The sequence below is a fragment of the Mesocricetus auratus genome, unplaced genomic scaffold, assembly GCF_017639785.1.
Source record: "Mesocricetus auratus isolate SY011 unplaced genomic scaffold, BCM_Maur_2.0 Super-Scaffold_100014, whole genome shotgun sequence".
In the NCBI taxonomy this organism is placed as follows: Eukaryota; Metazoa; Chordata; class Mammalia; order Rodentia; family Cricetidae; genus Mesocricetus; species Mesocricetus auratus.
Window position 1 is genome coordinate 30,709,699 of NW_024429197.1, and position 13,080 is coordinate 30,722,778.

The 13,080-nt window shown below is 40.3% G+C and overlaps 1 protein-coding gene across 8 annotated transcripts in view; it reads right to left on the bottom strand.

Moving 5' to 3' along the window:
• Tut4 (terminal uridylyl transferase 4) overlaps positions 1 to 13,080 on the bottom strand; it is a 116,067-nt gene that overhangs the window by 79,025 nt on the left and 23,962 nt on the right. For all 8 annotated transcript variants that reach the window (XM_040756991.1, XM_040756990.1, XM_040756989.1 and 5 more), the window contains one exon: positions 4,839 to 5,002. In XM_040756991.1, coding sequence (XP_040612925.1) covers positions 4,839 to 5,002 — 164 coding nt within the window. The remainder of the gene's footprint in view (positions 1 to 4,838; positions 5,003 to 13,080) is intronic.

A 13,080-nucleotide genomic window follows, 5' to 3' on the forward strand; every position in this document is an offset into this window, starting at 1 on the left:
AGTCTCATTATAGAATACTAAGTACTAATTTCAAATTATATCACAACAATTCCAAATAGGCTTACTATTCATCTAGTATCATCTTGCTCCTCAAATATTATTCCAAAAGTACTCCCAAAATCAATTTCAAACTTAACTTTTGGTTTTTCTGAGTACTCTGAAAAATAAAATAGTCCCTTATATTAAGATTTCAAATGAATGGATCACAACTATTGAAGATAATTTAAAAGGCTAAATTCTAAAAATGCTCCAATCAATCACTGTACTATGAGAACAAATGATAATCTCTTGAGGTAACCACCCTGAAGATACAACAATTTGGGCATGATAAAATACAAGTCATGATTATGTATGAGTTTTCTCAAAATAATAAAACAATTACTAAGTGCTTGCTAGGTACCAGACACTATGCTAGGTATTTCATATATAAATTAATAATCCAAGAAGATTAATATCTTCATTTTATGATATGAAAACTATATCACAGGGTTTAGAACAGGAGATAATGAATTTCAGTTCATGCATATCTGAATCCAAAGTCAACAATCTTTCACAATAGAAACTTAACAAAAATGAATAAATGTTGATTTTTAAAACACTGTCTCTATTGCCTTACATTAAAACTTCAGCAATACTTAATATTTTGTTTCAGATTAATTTTCGATATTCAGTGCAACTCCTGACAAAAGGGTTTTCTTACCTGGGAATATATATTATTTTTAAAAGATTTTATTTATTCTTATTTTATGTGTGTGTGCATATTGTGAGTATATTTAAGTGGACCACACGTGGTGTACAGTGGCCCCAGAAAAGGGGGTTAAGATTCTCTAAAAATGCTACAGGAACTTGTGAACCACAATGTGAGTGCTAGGAACCAAACTCAAGTCCTTTGTAATGATAGCAATGCTATGCTTGTTTTTTTTTGGGGGGGGGTAGGGGGTCGTTTTGGTTTGGTTTGGTTTTTCAAGACAGGGTTTCTGTGTAGCTGTGGAATCTGTCCTGGAACTCACTCTGTAGACCAGACTGGCCTCCAACTCACAGAGATCTGCCTGTGTCTGCCTTCCTAATGCTGGGACTAGAGGCATGCACTACCACAGCACCACTTAGCAAGTGCTCTTAACACGGAGCCATTTCACCAGATTCAATAAATGATGTTCTTTAAATAAGAAACCTACATTAGATTTAACAACAGTTCTACAATAGATTATAAAAACAAACTCAACATTTATAAAGTACTATTTATTAAATTTGAACTATCAGAGTTCTCTATTTAAATCTCGTGTATTAAGTAATTTTCCAAAGGCAACAAAACAAGGATATAAATGACACACAATCTAGTTATTCTAATTTTTATCACATAAAAATTATTTGAAAGCCTGGCGGTGGTGGCACACACCTTTAATCCCAACACTTGGGAGGCAGAGGCAGGTGAATCTGTGAGTTCAATACCATCCTGGCCTATAAGAGCTAGTTCCAAGACAGCCTCCAAAGCCACAGGGGGGGGGGGGGACTAAACAAAAAAATAATTTCTTACATTTCCAACTACAACTATTTATTTACTGAGCATTTCATTCTTTTTTTTTTTTTTTTTGGTTTTTCGAGACAGAGTTTCTCTGTATTGTTTTGGAGGCTGTCCTGGAGCTCACTCTGGAGACCAGGCTGGCCTCGAACTCAGAGAGATCCATCTGCCTCTGCCTCCCGAGTGCCGAGATTAAAGGCGTGCGCCACCAACGCCCGGCTTTACTGAGCATTTCTTAAATTTTATGTGAAACATTGTCCATGGAGCTGAACAGTGAACAAGACAAATTCCTGTCAGTATGAATTTATATTCTAGTGCATGAAGATTACTAATAAAGGTAAGGTATAAATAAATAGGAATATAGATTGAACAGGAGTTACTTTTTAGAACATGGTCACCACTTAAAGACCTTTGTATATAGGGATTTAAAGGCAGCATAGGATTAGGCTGTTGTAAGATAGCTGGAGCCATATACTATATTCCATACAGAGAAAGAAACTAAGATCTTGAGCCAAGAATACAGCCAAAATATTTACAAAACTATGGATTACAATTTAAGGCATATTTCAAGGGATAAGAAGTGAAACTGTGATTGTTAATGTTGTCAACTTGGCTTGTTTGAGAAGCCCCCAAGAGATGAGTAAATGCTGAATGGGTTGAGGAGTGGGGGGGGGGGGGTCTCATTTCCCCCTTTCCTTTGGGCCTCTACAATGTGAGTTCTCCTTCACCATACCATCTCTGTAATAAAGAACTGTAATCTCTGAAACTGTAAGCTAAAATACATGTTTCCCCCCTTTTTCTTGGGTACTGTCACAGGAACAAAATTTTTGATCAATACATTATAAAAACACTAGTCTTTACGACTAGTAACTAGGTCAGATCACAAAGTCCTAAGGATTCCTGTTTTTACTCTAAGTATAAGAGACAGGCTACAGAATGTATAAGGAAAAGCTTAATTATCTAAAAGTATTTATGTTAAATTGGGCATGGTGGCACAAGCCTTCAACCCTAGTATCTGGGAGGCTGAGGCAACACACCTCTATCAATCTCGGGCCAGGCCAGTACAATCTACATGGTGAATTCCAAGATAGACAGAGCTATACAGTAAGACTCCATTTAAAAAATAAAACAGAAAATCATGTTCCCATCAAATGTTTTTGTTCCTGTTAAGACATGGTTCCACTGTGTGTTCTTGACTGGTCTGGAACTCACTATACAGAACAGCTGGCCTCGAACTCAAGAGATTCTCCCACATCTGCTTCCTTGGATTAAAAGTATGGTGTTTTTTTTTTTTTTTTAATACAAAGTCATAGGTGTTTCAGGGGGGTCTCCAATTCATTGTGTGGATGATCTTTAAGTTTTTTGAGACAGGGTTTCTCTGTATAGCCTGGCTGTCTGGAACTCACTCTGTAGACCAAGCTGGCCTTGAACTCACAAAGATCTGCCTGCCTCTGCCTCCCAAGTGCTGGGATTTAAAAGTGTCCCCACCCCAACTGTGGATGACCTTTTAAATGCTTGACTCTCCTACCTTAACCTCATAATAGATTTAAGACATGAACCACCACACAGGGCTGGAAAAGTGGGTCAGTAATTAAGAGTGCAAGCTCTCTTTCAGAAGACCTGGGTTGGGCTCCTAGCGTTCACAACAGATGGCTCACAAGCTCCAGGGACTCCAATGCTCTCTTCTGGACTCCCACATGTACTGTACCCATGTATATAAACCTACACAGACACATAATGAAAAAAATAAAAGCCAGGTGTTGGTGGCACACGCCTTTAATCCCAGCACTCAGAAGGCAGAGACAGGTGGAGCTGTGAGTTCGAGGCTACAAATTGTAGTTTTTAATAATTTATTTTCATTAATCTGAAATCAATCTGAATAACTTTTAACTTTTGGGGTCTCTGAACAGAGGGCTTTTCTTGCTAGGGAAGTGCTTTGCCAATGAACTACATGTATTTCCAGCTAGATTTTTAACTTTCAATGAAAAAAAAATGCCATTTTTATCAATATATACCCAATGTGCAGCACAGTTGCTAGCATTTAACAAGCATTGCTTATTAACTAAATTAAGGAATAAATCATTAATCAATAATTTATTTTATATTAACCAAAGTAGTATTTTTAGTAAATATTTTAAGCTTTGAGAAACAATAAACATAGGAACTGAAGAGATGGGTCAGTGGTTAAGCATGTGTACTGCCCTTGCAAAGGACCCAAGTACCCAGAATCCACATAAAGGGTCTCACAACCACCTGAAACTCTGGCTCCACCTGATTCCCTCTTCTGATCTCTGAGGGTACCTGCACTCACATGCACATCACACACACATCACACACACACACACACAAATTTAAATGTTTTTTTTAAATAAGAAAAATAGTAAATATTAGGAAGGCATGGTCATTCATTCATATAATCACAATATCCAAGAGCCTCTGAAGCAAGAGCACTGCTTATATATATAAGGTCCAGCCTGGGCTATAGAGTCATAAAATGGAAAAAACAGGGAGTGGTGGAAAGGAAGAAGCAAATGAAAAGGAGAAGCAGAAATAAGAAAGGAAAAATGAAAGGCAATGAAAGTGGAAAGGAAAGAAAAAGAGTAAATTTTTTTTTCTGGTTTTTCGAGACAGGGTTTCTCTGTATTGTCTTGGAAGCTGTCCTGGAACTCGCTTTGTAGACCAGGCTGGCCTGGAACTCACAGAGATCCGCCTGCCTCTGCCTCCCGAGTGCTGGGATTAAAGGCGTGCGCCACCAACGCCCGGCAAGAGTAAATATTTTATGCAGGCCATATCATCTCTCTGGTAGCCAGTCAACTCTGTCATCACAGCATGGAAGCAGCCATAGACAATATATAAAGAAAAAAAGCACAGCTGTGACCCAGTAAATGTTTCCAAAAAAAGAGAGGTTACATGTATTTTGCTATATTCAAACAAAATAAGGGGGCAGGCCTTAGTTTGCTAACACCTACAATAACTAAAAGTCAACTTATATCAGGAGTGGTGGCATGTTTTTACTCTCAGCACTAAGAAGGCAGAGGCAGGTAGATCTGAGCTTGAGGCCAGTCTGGATTGTATAATAAGTTCCGGGCCAGCCAAGACTACATACTAAGACCGATCTCAAAAAAAAAAAAAAGAAAAGAAAAGAAAAAAGAAAAAGAAAAAAAGTTAATTTACAAGTATATTTGCTGAATAAGGGGGTGATGGTTAAGAAAGCTGGATACTATGTGTCCCATCAATAAAAGAAACATGAAGTGTTACACTCTAGAAAAAGTTATAAAGCATACACTCCTCCCTCAACAATGATTATGACATAGCATACTTTTTCAAGTCGAAAGATGTGATCTCTTTCTAGGCGTTCTTCTGCTTGTTTCAAGCCTAGTCTCTGCTCAGGTGTCAATGCAGATTCATCTATAACAGTGGCATTTTCTAAGTAGTCCATCTCAGAAGAATTTTCCTTATTAGATTCTTCACTCTTCATTTTACCTACAAAAGAAGCAATCCCTAAATCAGTTATCATCATGTTGGGCGTGATGGTGCACACCTTTAATCTCAACACTTGAGAGGCAGAAGCAGGCAGGTCTCTTTGAGTTTGAGGACAGCCTGGTCTACACCCTGTCTCAAAAAACAAAACAACAAAATCCATTATTATCATTAAAAATTATAAATTAGCCGGGTGGTGGTGGCGCATGCCTTTAATCCCAGCACTCGGGAGGCAGAGGCAGGCGGATCCAAACAAGTGTTCAGTCAACCAATACAATATTCAACAGCCAGTGCTCAGTCAACAAATAAAATACCCATCATATTAAAAAAAAATACCCATCATATTCAAAAGTCAACTACTTACCGACAGTCAGTCTTACCTTTGGCTGGTGATTTTGAGGTAGGTAGGGATAGGGTGTGTGTGTGTGTGTGTGTGTATGTGTGTGTGTGTGTGTGTGTGTGTGTGTGTGTGTGTCTGTGTGTCTGTGTGTCTGTGTGTGTCTGTGTCTGTGTGTCTGTGTGTGTGTGAAAATACTAACACTCTAATTTTCTAAACAAAGAAGAAATAGCATTTAGAAGTGGTACTTTTCTTACCAAAGGGCATAAGACTGTCTAGAATAAAAAGTAAACTCTTAAATAAGAATGCCATAAGAAGGGGAGTGGCTTTGGGCTTATACCCAAAAGAGGTACACTCACACAAGGGCATTTGCTCAACTATGTCCATAGCAATGTTATATTCATAATAGCCAGAACTTGGAAACAACCTAGATACCCCTCAACCAAAGAATGGATAAAGAAAATGTAGTACATTTATACAATGGAGTACAACTCATCGGTAAGAAACAATGACATCCTGAAATTTGCAGGTAAATGGACAGAACTAGAAAAAAAATCCGGGGTGAGGTAACCCAAAACCAGAAAGACAAATATAGCATGCACTCACTCATAAGTAGATATCAAACATAAAGCAAAAGACACTCCACAACCCCAGAGAAGCTAGAACCCTCTTCCAGAAACAAAGGATAACAGATGTGGAAATCCACAACTAACCATTGGGCCAAGATTCTAGAGTACCATCGAAGTCATGGAAAAGTGATAATATGAACAAAAGAGCCAAAAGACCATGATGGGGAAACCACAGAATCAGATGACCTGAGCTAGTGATATAGATCATTGACTCTGATCTGACAACTCGGGAACCTGTGTAAGACTAAACTGGACTCCCTGAATACAGGTGACAATGGTGCAGCTCGTGGGAGATACCTTGCTCAGTCTGGGGGGAGGGAGACATGACACGAAGGCACATCTTGGTCCTGCCTCAATGAGATGATGGGGACAGACTTAGTAGACTTCCTAAAGACCTTACCCTCTTCCAAGAAGCAGATGGGAGGAGGGGATGGGAGGAGTAGCAAGAGAGGAGGAAAGGGGAATTAGGGTTGGAATGAAGACATAAATAACAAATTTTTAAAATCTAAAAAAATGAAAAGGAAAAAAAAAGCTGGCAAGAAATAAGTCAAGCTACAGGTGAGCATTCATTTCTTAAGAAAGAAAGGGGGGGGGGAGATAATCCAGTAGTTAAGAGCAATTGTTACTCTAGTGGAAGACTCAGGTTTAGTTCCCAGCACCCACATGCCAACTAACAACAGTCTGCAACTTCAGCTCTAGAGGATTCTGGTCTTTGGGGCAATGCACATATATGGTGCCATGCAGACAAAAGATCCACACACACAAAATTAAAATAAGTCTCTTGTTTGTTCATTTGTTTTTGAAGACAACATCTCTTTAGCCCTGGATGTCCTGGCCTCAAACTCAGAGATCCACTTAGCTGAGTCACTACCGGGCTCAATAAATCTTTTTTTTTTTAAGTGCTATAAAAAACACAAATACTCAAACATTACTTGGTAAGTTAATGCCTTGGTTTTTTTTTTCCCCTAAGAGAGATGGCTTATCAAAGGGCTAGCTGCTCTTCTAGAGGTTCCAGGTTTAATTTCCACCACCCACACTAATTCCTAGAGATCTGATACCTCTCTTCCAGCTTCCACAGGCACCAGGCACACATGTGGCGCACAAACACCAGACAAAACACCCATACATATAAATAAAATTATTTTTATGAAAAAAAAAGATCTCACTGCTTGAGTACACATAGATCCACCTGTTTCTGCCTTCTGAGTGCAACATCACAACTTGCACAGTAAGTGTTAAGTAGGAGGCAAACACTGATGCACTATGAGGCATTTGGAATTATCTCCTAGTATTTGGGAAACTTTTAGTGACTTTTATTATTGAACTATGAAAGACAGAATCTAGTTTATTTCTATTGTTCATGAAAACAGTAACAAGACAATATAACCCTCTTTTTAAAAAAATATACAACTTCCCCTACATGATTATCAACTAACAATAGCAAATCCCATGAAATTATCATTTCTAACACAGTAATTGGAAAAAGCTACATAGCACCTTTTTCCCCCTAGATAGGGTTTCTCTGTGTAGCCCTGGCTATCCTGGAACGCCTCTGTAGACCAGGCTGGCCTCGAATTCAGAGATCCACCTTCCTCTGCCTCTCATATGCTGGGATTAAAGGCATTGGTCACAATTCCTGGCTACATAGCACTTTGTAAGTCAGAAATAGGGCAGGACATGGTGGCACACACATTTAATACCAGAGCTCAAGAGACGGAAACAGGCAGGTCTAACTAGTTCAAGGCCAATCAGGTATACATAGTAAATTCCAAGAGAGTCAAGGCTACATGGTGAGACCCTAAGTAAAAAATAGGGTATATACTGCTCTTCCAAATAACCAGTTTTTATTCCCAACACCTACACCGGGCAACTCACAATCACCTATAATGCCAGCTCAAAGAGATCAAAGGCCTTTAACTTCCTTGGGTACCCACACTCATATGCACACAGACATATAAAACTAAATATAAAATAGGGATGGAGGGGACTGGAGAGATGGCTCAGCGGTTAAGAGCACTGGCTGCTCTTCCAGAGAGCCTGGGTTCAATTCCCAGCATCCTGACACCTCTACACCAATGCACAGAAAATAAAGTTAAATAAGTTTTTTTTTTAAAGAGGGGGATGGCCTTTCTGCGCTTCACTGGCCTAGAGAGCAGGCAGGGTCTCAATACGCAGAACGAGTTAATGGACTTGCTGCGGAAATGCTCTTCGAGAAACTGCATCATCAGTACCAAGGACCACGCATCCATCCAGATGAATGTGGCCAAGGTTGACAGGTGCACAGGCCAGTTTAATGGTCAGTATAAAACCTATGCTATCTGGGGGGCCATTCGCAGGATGGGAGAGTCAGATGATTCTATGACTGGCTAAGGCTGATGGAATTGTCTCAAAGAACTTTTGACCAGAAGAGACAGGGGAATATTTGTCATAAATAAAAGTGAGAAAGTACAAAAAAAAAAGGGGGGGGGATGGAAAAATGGCACTTAACAGCTCTTCCATAAGTCCCAGGTTTGGTTACCAGCACCTGTACAGTAAACACCATTTGCCTTGACATCAGAGACTTCTCTACCCCTGACTCACTAAACTAACCAATCCCTGAGCAGAAAAGCCTCTCCCTAGGAAAACTTCGCCCTCAAGAAGTTCTATATAAGGCTGTCTGCCTGTTCAACTGTAGGCTGTCCTTTCCCATCCTGGCAGAGGCAACCCCTCTCCTGGACTCCTCCTTCCCAAATAAATCTCTTTCTCAAAAGAGTCATGGGTGGAGATCTTCTTCAATCGCTGGTGAACAATAGAAGAACTTGCTGAGATGTTCCCCTTAGGGAGCTGAGCAAGTCTGTAGCAGAAAAGTAACAACTTTCATAGGAGCTGAAGGAGATTACTAAGCATTTTTTCAGGGGAACTTCAGTAGACTGCAGCCGCAGCAAGGCCAAACAAGAAGCAGTTAAATATGCTAGGATGTTCCCTTAGAGGAACAGAGCAGAGCTCAGCTGTAACAGCTCTCTATCCAGGAAAGAACAGGATTGCTATGTGCTGTGGGAAGACCATCCCTCACCACACCCCAGCTTCAGGTGGCCTGGCTTCCTGATAAGTTAGGACGCCTTTCCCTCCAGGGATGAGCTGTCTGTCCTATTGCAGCTCCAGCCTCCAGAGCTGTCCTATTGTGGCTCTAGGTAACCTGGCTTCCCTACAAGTCAATACGCCTTTCTCTCCAAGGCTGAGCTGTCCTATTGCAGTTCTAGACAGTCTGGCTTCCCAATAAGTCAGGACGCCTTTGCAGCTCCAGAGCTGTAACACACACTTGATTACATCTTGGTGTGAAACCCACAACTCACATTCGCTTATAGCACCCACACTAGCTAACTCAATTTCCAGGGATCTGATGCCCTCTGACCTCCACAGGTACCTGCAGGCACATGGTGCACAAAAACTCAAGCAGGCACGCATATATACATTAAAAAAATAAATCTTTGAAAAATAAAGTATCCTCTTTAAATGTATGAAATTTTTTCGTTTTCCAGAATCAACATTAAACACTATGTTCCATAGATTGCCATAATTTGATAAATGTGAATACACTTATAAACAAGAAATATAGACAATACCTGTTCATATAAAGTCTAATGCTGTAGAATAATCTTTTCATACACTATAAAGATTTGTTACTCAAACTGGCTTATCAAAATGATCATTGGTAAGTAGCCAGACAGGCAGTACAGGCAAGGAGACCAAACTAAGGATGATGGGAAGGAGGGTTGTGTCAGGAGTCACCAACCAGAAGCAGAAGGAGCAGGAGATGATTGTGATGTGTTGAAAGAAGGTACAGTCACATGGCAGAGTGTCAATAAGGAATAAAATGTAAGACCTAGCTAGTAATAAGCCTGAGCTGTTGACTGAGTGTTTATAATTAATTAATATAAGCTTCACTGTGTTTGAGAGTGGCTGCCAGACAAGAAAACTCTGCCTACAGTCTTATATATGAATGTTTATATGATTAGTGGTTGGCAGTGAATAGAAGATGGCAATGAATAATAAATTCCAATATACATAATGTTTCTTGGAGGCATGACTGAAAACAAGGTGGTACAAGCCTCTAATCCCAGCACTTGGGAAGCAGAGGCAGGCAGATCTCTATGAGTTTCAGACCAGACTTGTCTACAGAGTGATGTTTCAGGACAGCTAGAGATACACAGAGAAAACCCTGTCTCAGAAAACCAAAAACAAAAAGAAGAAAAAAAAAAAAGACAGAAAGAAAAGAAGGAATTAGATAATAGTGATATCTGTGTAAGTCTATATGCACTAAAAAGATGACTTCTGGCCTGGTGATGATAACACATGCCTTTAATCCCAGCACTCTCTGTGAGTTCAAGGCCAGTCTGGTCTATAAATCAAGTTCCAAGACAACCAGGGCTGTTTGTATAACACAGAGAAACCCTGCCTCAAAAACAAAATAGACTAACAAAGCAACAATAACAACAACAACAAAAGGAAAGTCAGTAGGATGCGGGGTCAAGTGCTTGCCACGCATGCGTAGCAACCTGAGTTCCATCCTTGAAAGAGGAAGGGAATCCAGTCCAAAGTTGTCCTCTGACTGCTACATACAAATCATGAGATACACCTCAACATATACACATTTCATACATACGCCATAGTAGTAAATTTAAATGACAAGGAAACAGGAAGTTAAAAAGGGTCAGTTATATGGATATCTAAGGGACAAGCATTCATAAAGGGAAAAGCAAAAGAAAAGGTCCTTCCTTAAGTGCCTTCAGAGAAAATGCAAGAAAACTACATAACTAGAACAGAGAAAGAAAAGTTAAAAAGAAAATGAGGGGCCAGGCGATGGTGGCGCACGCCTTTAATCCCAGCACTCGGGAGGCAGAGGCAGGCGGATCTCTGTGAGTTCAAGGCCAGGCTGGACCGACAGCCTCCAAAACAATACAGAGAAACCCTGTCTCGTAAAACCACAAAAAAAAAAAAAAAAGAAAAGAAAATGAGGGCACAGAAGTAGGAATGCCACATCATACAGGACCCTACCACTCACTCTAACACTAGTTTCACTATAATGTGTGGTTAACCACTAAATATGTGAACAACATTGTCTCACTCCTAGGCATTAGGATGCAAGCACAATGAAAGGTGATATGAATTTGATCATTGTTTTTTTTTTCATGATGACTTAAGGTATGATAATCAAAAGATTGGTCCTAACCACCCCCCCCCACTCACCCACTCCTATCTCCCACCCTAAACCCATGCCAGCAGCAGCAACCAGGAACCTGCTAGAGTTCAGTTTCTCAGGCCACTTCCTAGATGTTCTAAATCAAAAACTCTGGGAATGAAGCCTAACAACCTCCACTTTAATGTGATTCCCAGGAGACTCACATGCTTACTGAAGTTAACTTTTGTTTGTTGGTGACTTTGGGAGGAGGGGACAATATGGTTGTTATTGTACAGCAGGGTCTTACTCTGTAGTCTAGACTGGCCTAGAACTCACAACAATCCTCCTACCTCATCTTCTCAAATGTTGATATCACAGGTGGGAGCTACATGTATATCTAGAGTAAAGCTGTGTTTTGTTTTTTGTTTTAGAGGTGAACCAGTCCTTGAAATTGAATCCAGAGCATCCCTCATGCTACAAAATTTCTCTACCACTGAGCTATATCTTCATCTTGAATATTAAAAGTTTGATAAGCTCAAGTCAAAAACACTCTACCCCAAATAATCACTTGGCTCATTCACCTGTTTCCTTCAACTATTTGCTCTTATACAAAAAGACAATTCTATTAATGTTTTAAAATCTGTTTCTAAACTATGGATTTGAATACTTGGTCACCAGAGAATGGCATTATTTTAAAGGATTAGGAGGTGTGGCCTTGTTAGAGGAAGTGTCAGTAGGTGATGGGCTTTGAGGTTTCAAAAATCCCATTTTAGCCGGGCGGTGGTGGCGCATGCCTTTAATCCCAGCACTCGGGAGGCAGAGGCAGGCGGATCTCTGTGAGTTCGAGGCCAGCCTGGTCTACAAAGTGAGTTCCAGGACAGCCTCCAAAGCTACAGAGAAACCCTGTCTCGAAAAAAAACAAAAAAAAAAAATCCCATTCTAAGGTCAGAGTCTCTCTCTTGCCTGGTGTTGGTGGCTCCCGCCTTTAATCCCAGCACTCTGGAGGCAGAAGCAGGTGGATCTCTGTGAGTTTGAGACCAGGCCTGGTCTACAAGAGCTAGTTCCAGGACAGCCTCCAAAGCCACAAAGAAGCCCTGTTTCGGGGGGACGGGGGACAAGTCTCTCTCTTCTACTACCTGTGGATCCAGGTCTCAAATTGTCAGCCACTTCTCCAGCACCATGCCTGTCTGTGTTGCCACCATGTTCCCAAATGGACTAAACCTCTGAAACTGTAAGCAAAGTCCAATTAAATGCTTTCTTTTCTAAGAGTTATCTTGGTCATGGTGTCTCTTCACAGCCACAGAACACTAAAGCATAAACCATCACCTATGTCCTATCAGAAATGAAAAGATAGCTATTTCTGAAAAAGAAATGGGGTAGGGTGTGGTGGAATATGTGCAGGTCAAAGGACATCTTCAGGAAGTTAGTTCTCTCCCTTCCATCATGTGAGTTCCAAGGATCAAATTCAGGTCATCAGATTTAATGGCAAGCACCCTTAACTGCTGAGACAACTCACCAGTCCTATTTCTAAACTTTTTACCAATGTTTCACAAAATATGGCAATAAAGCATTTGTAATTTTCTGAGAGGGTGCTAATGATCAAATCCAGGGTTTATGTATATTAGACAACTGTTCTACTAGGTAAGTAATATCCACAGCCCCAATCAGTTTATTTTTATTTTTATAACAAGGTAAACTTTATTCTCCAGCCATGGAAACAACAGAAAATAAGACTGCCTCCTCCCATATCATTAATTTAAACAAAGCAAAATTAAAATTACCAAAACATGCATATACTTAGACAATTATTTGAAAACAAAACAGGGCTCTTAGCCAGGCGTTGGTGGCGCACGCCTTTAATCCCAGCACTCGGGAGGCAGAGGCAGGCGGATCTCTGTGAGTTCGAGGCCAGCCTGGTCTACAAGAGCTAGTTCCAGGACAGCCTCCAAAGCCACAG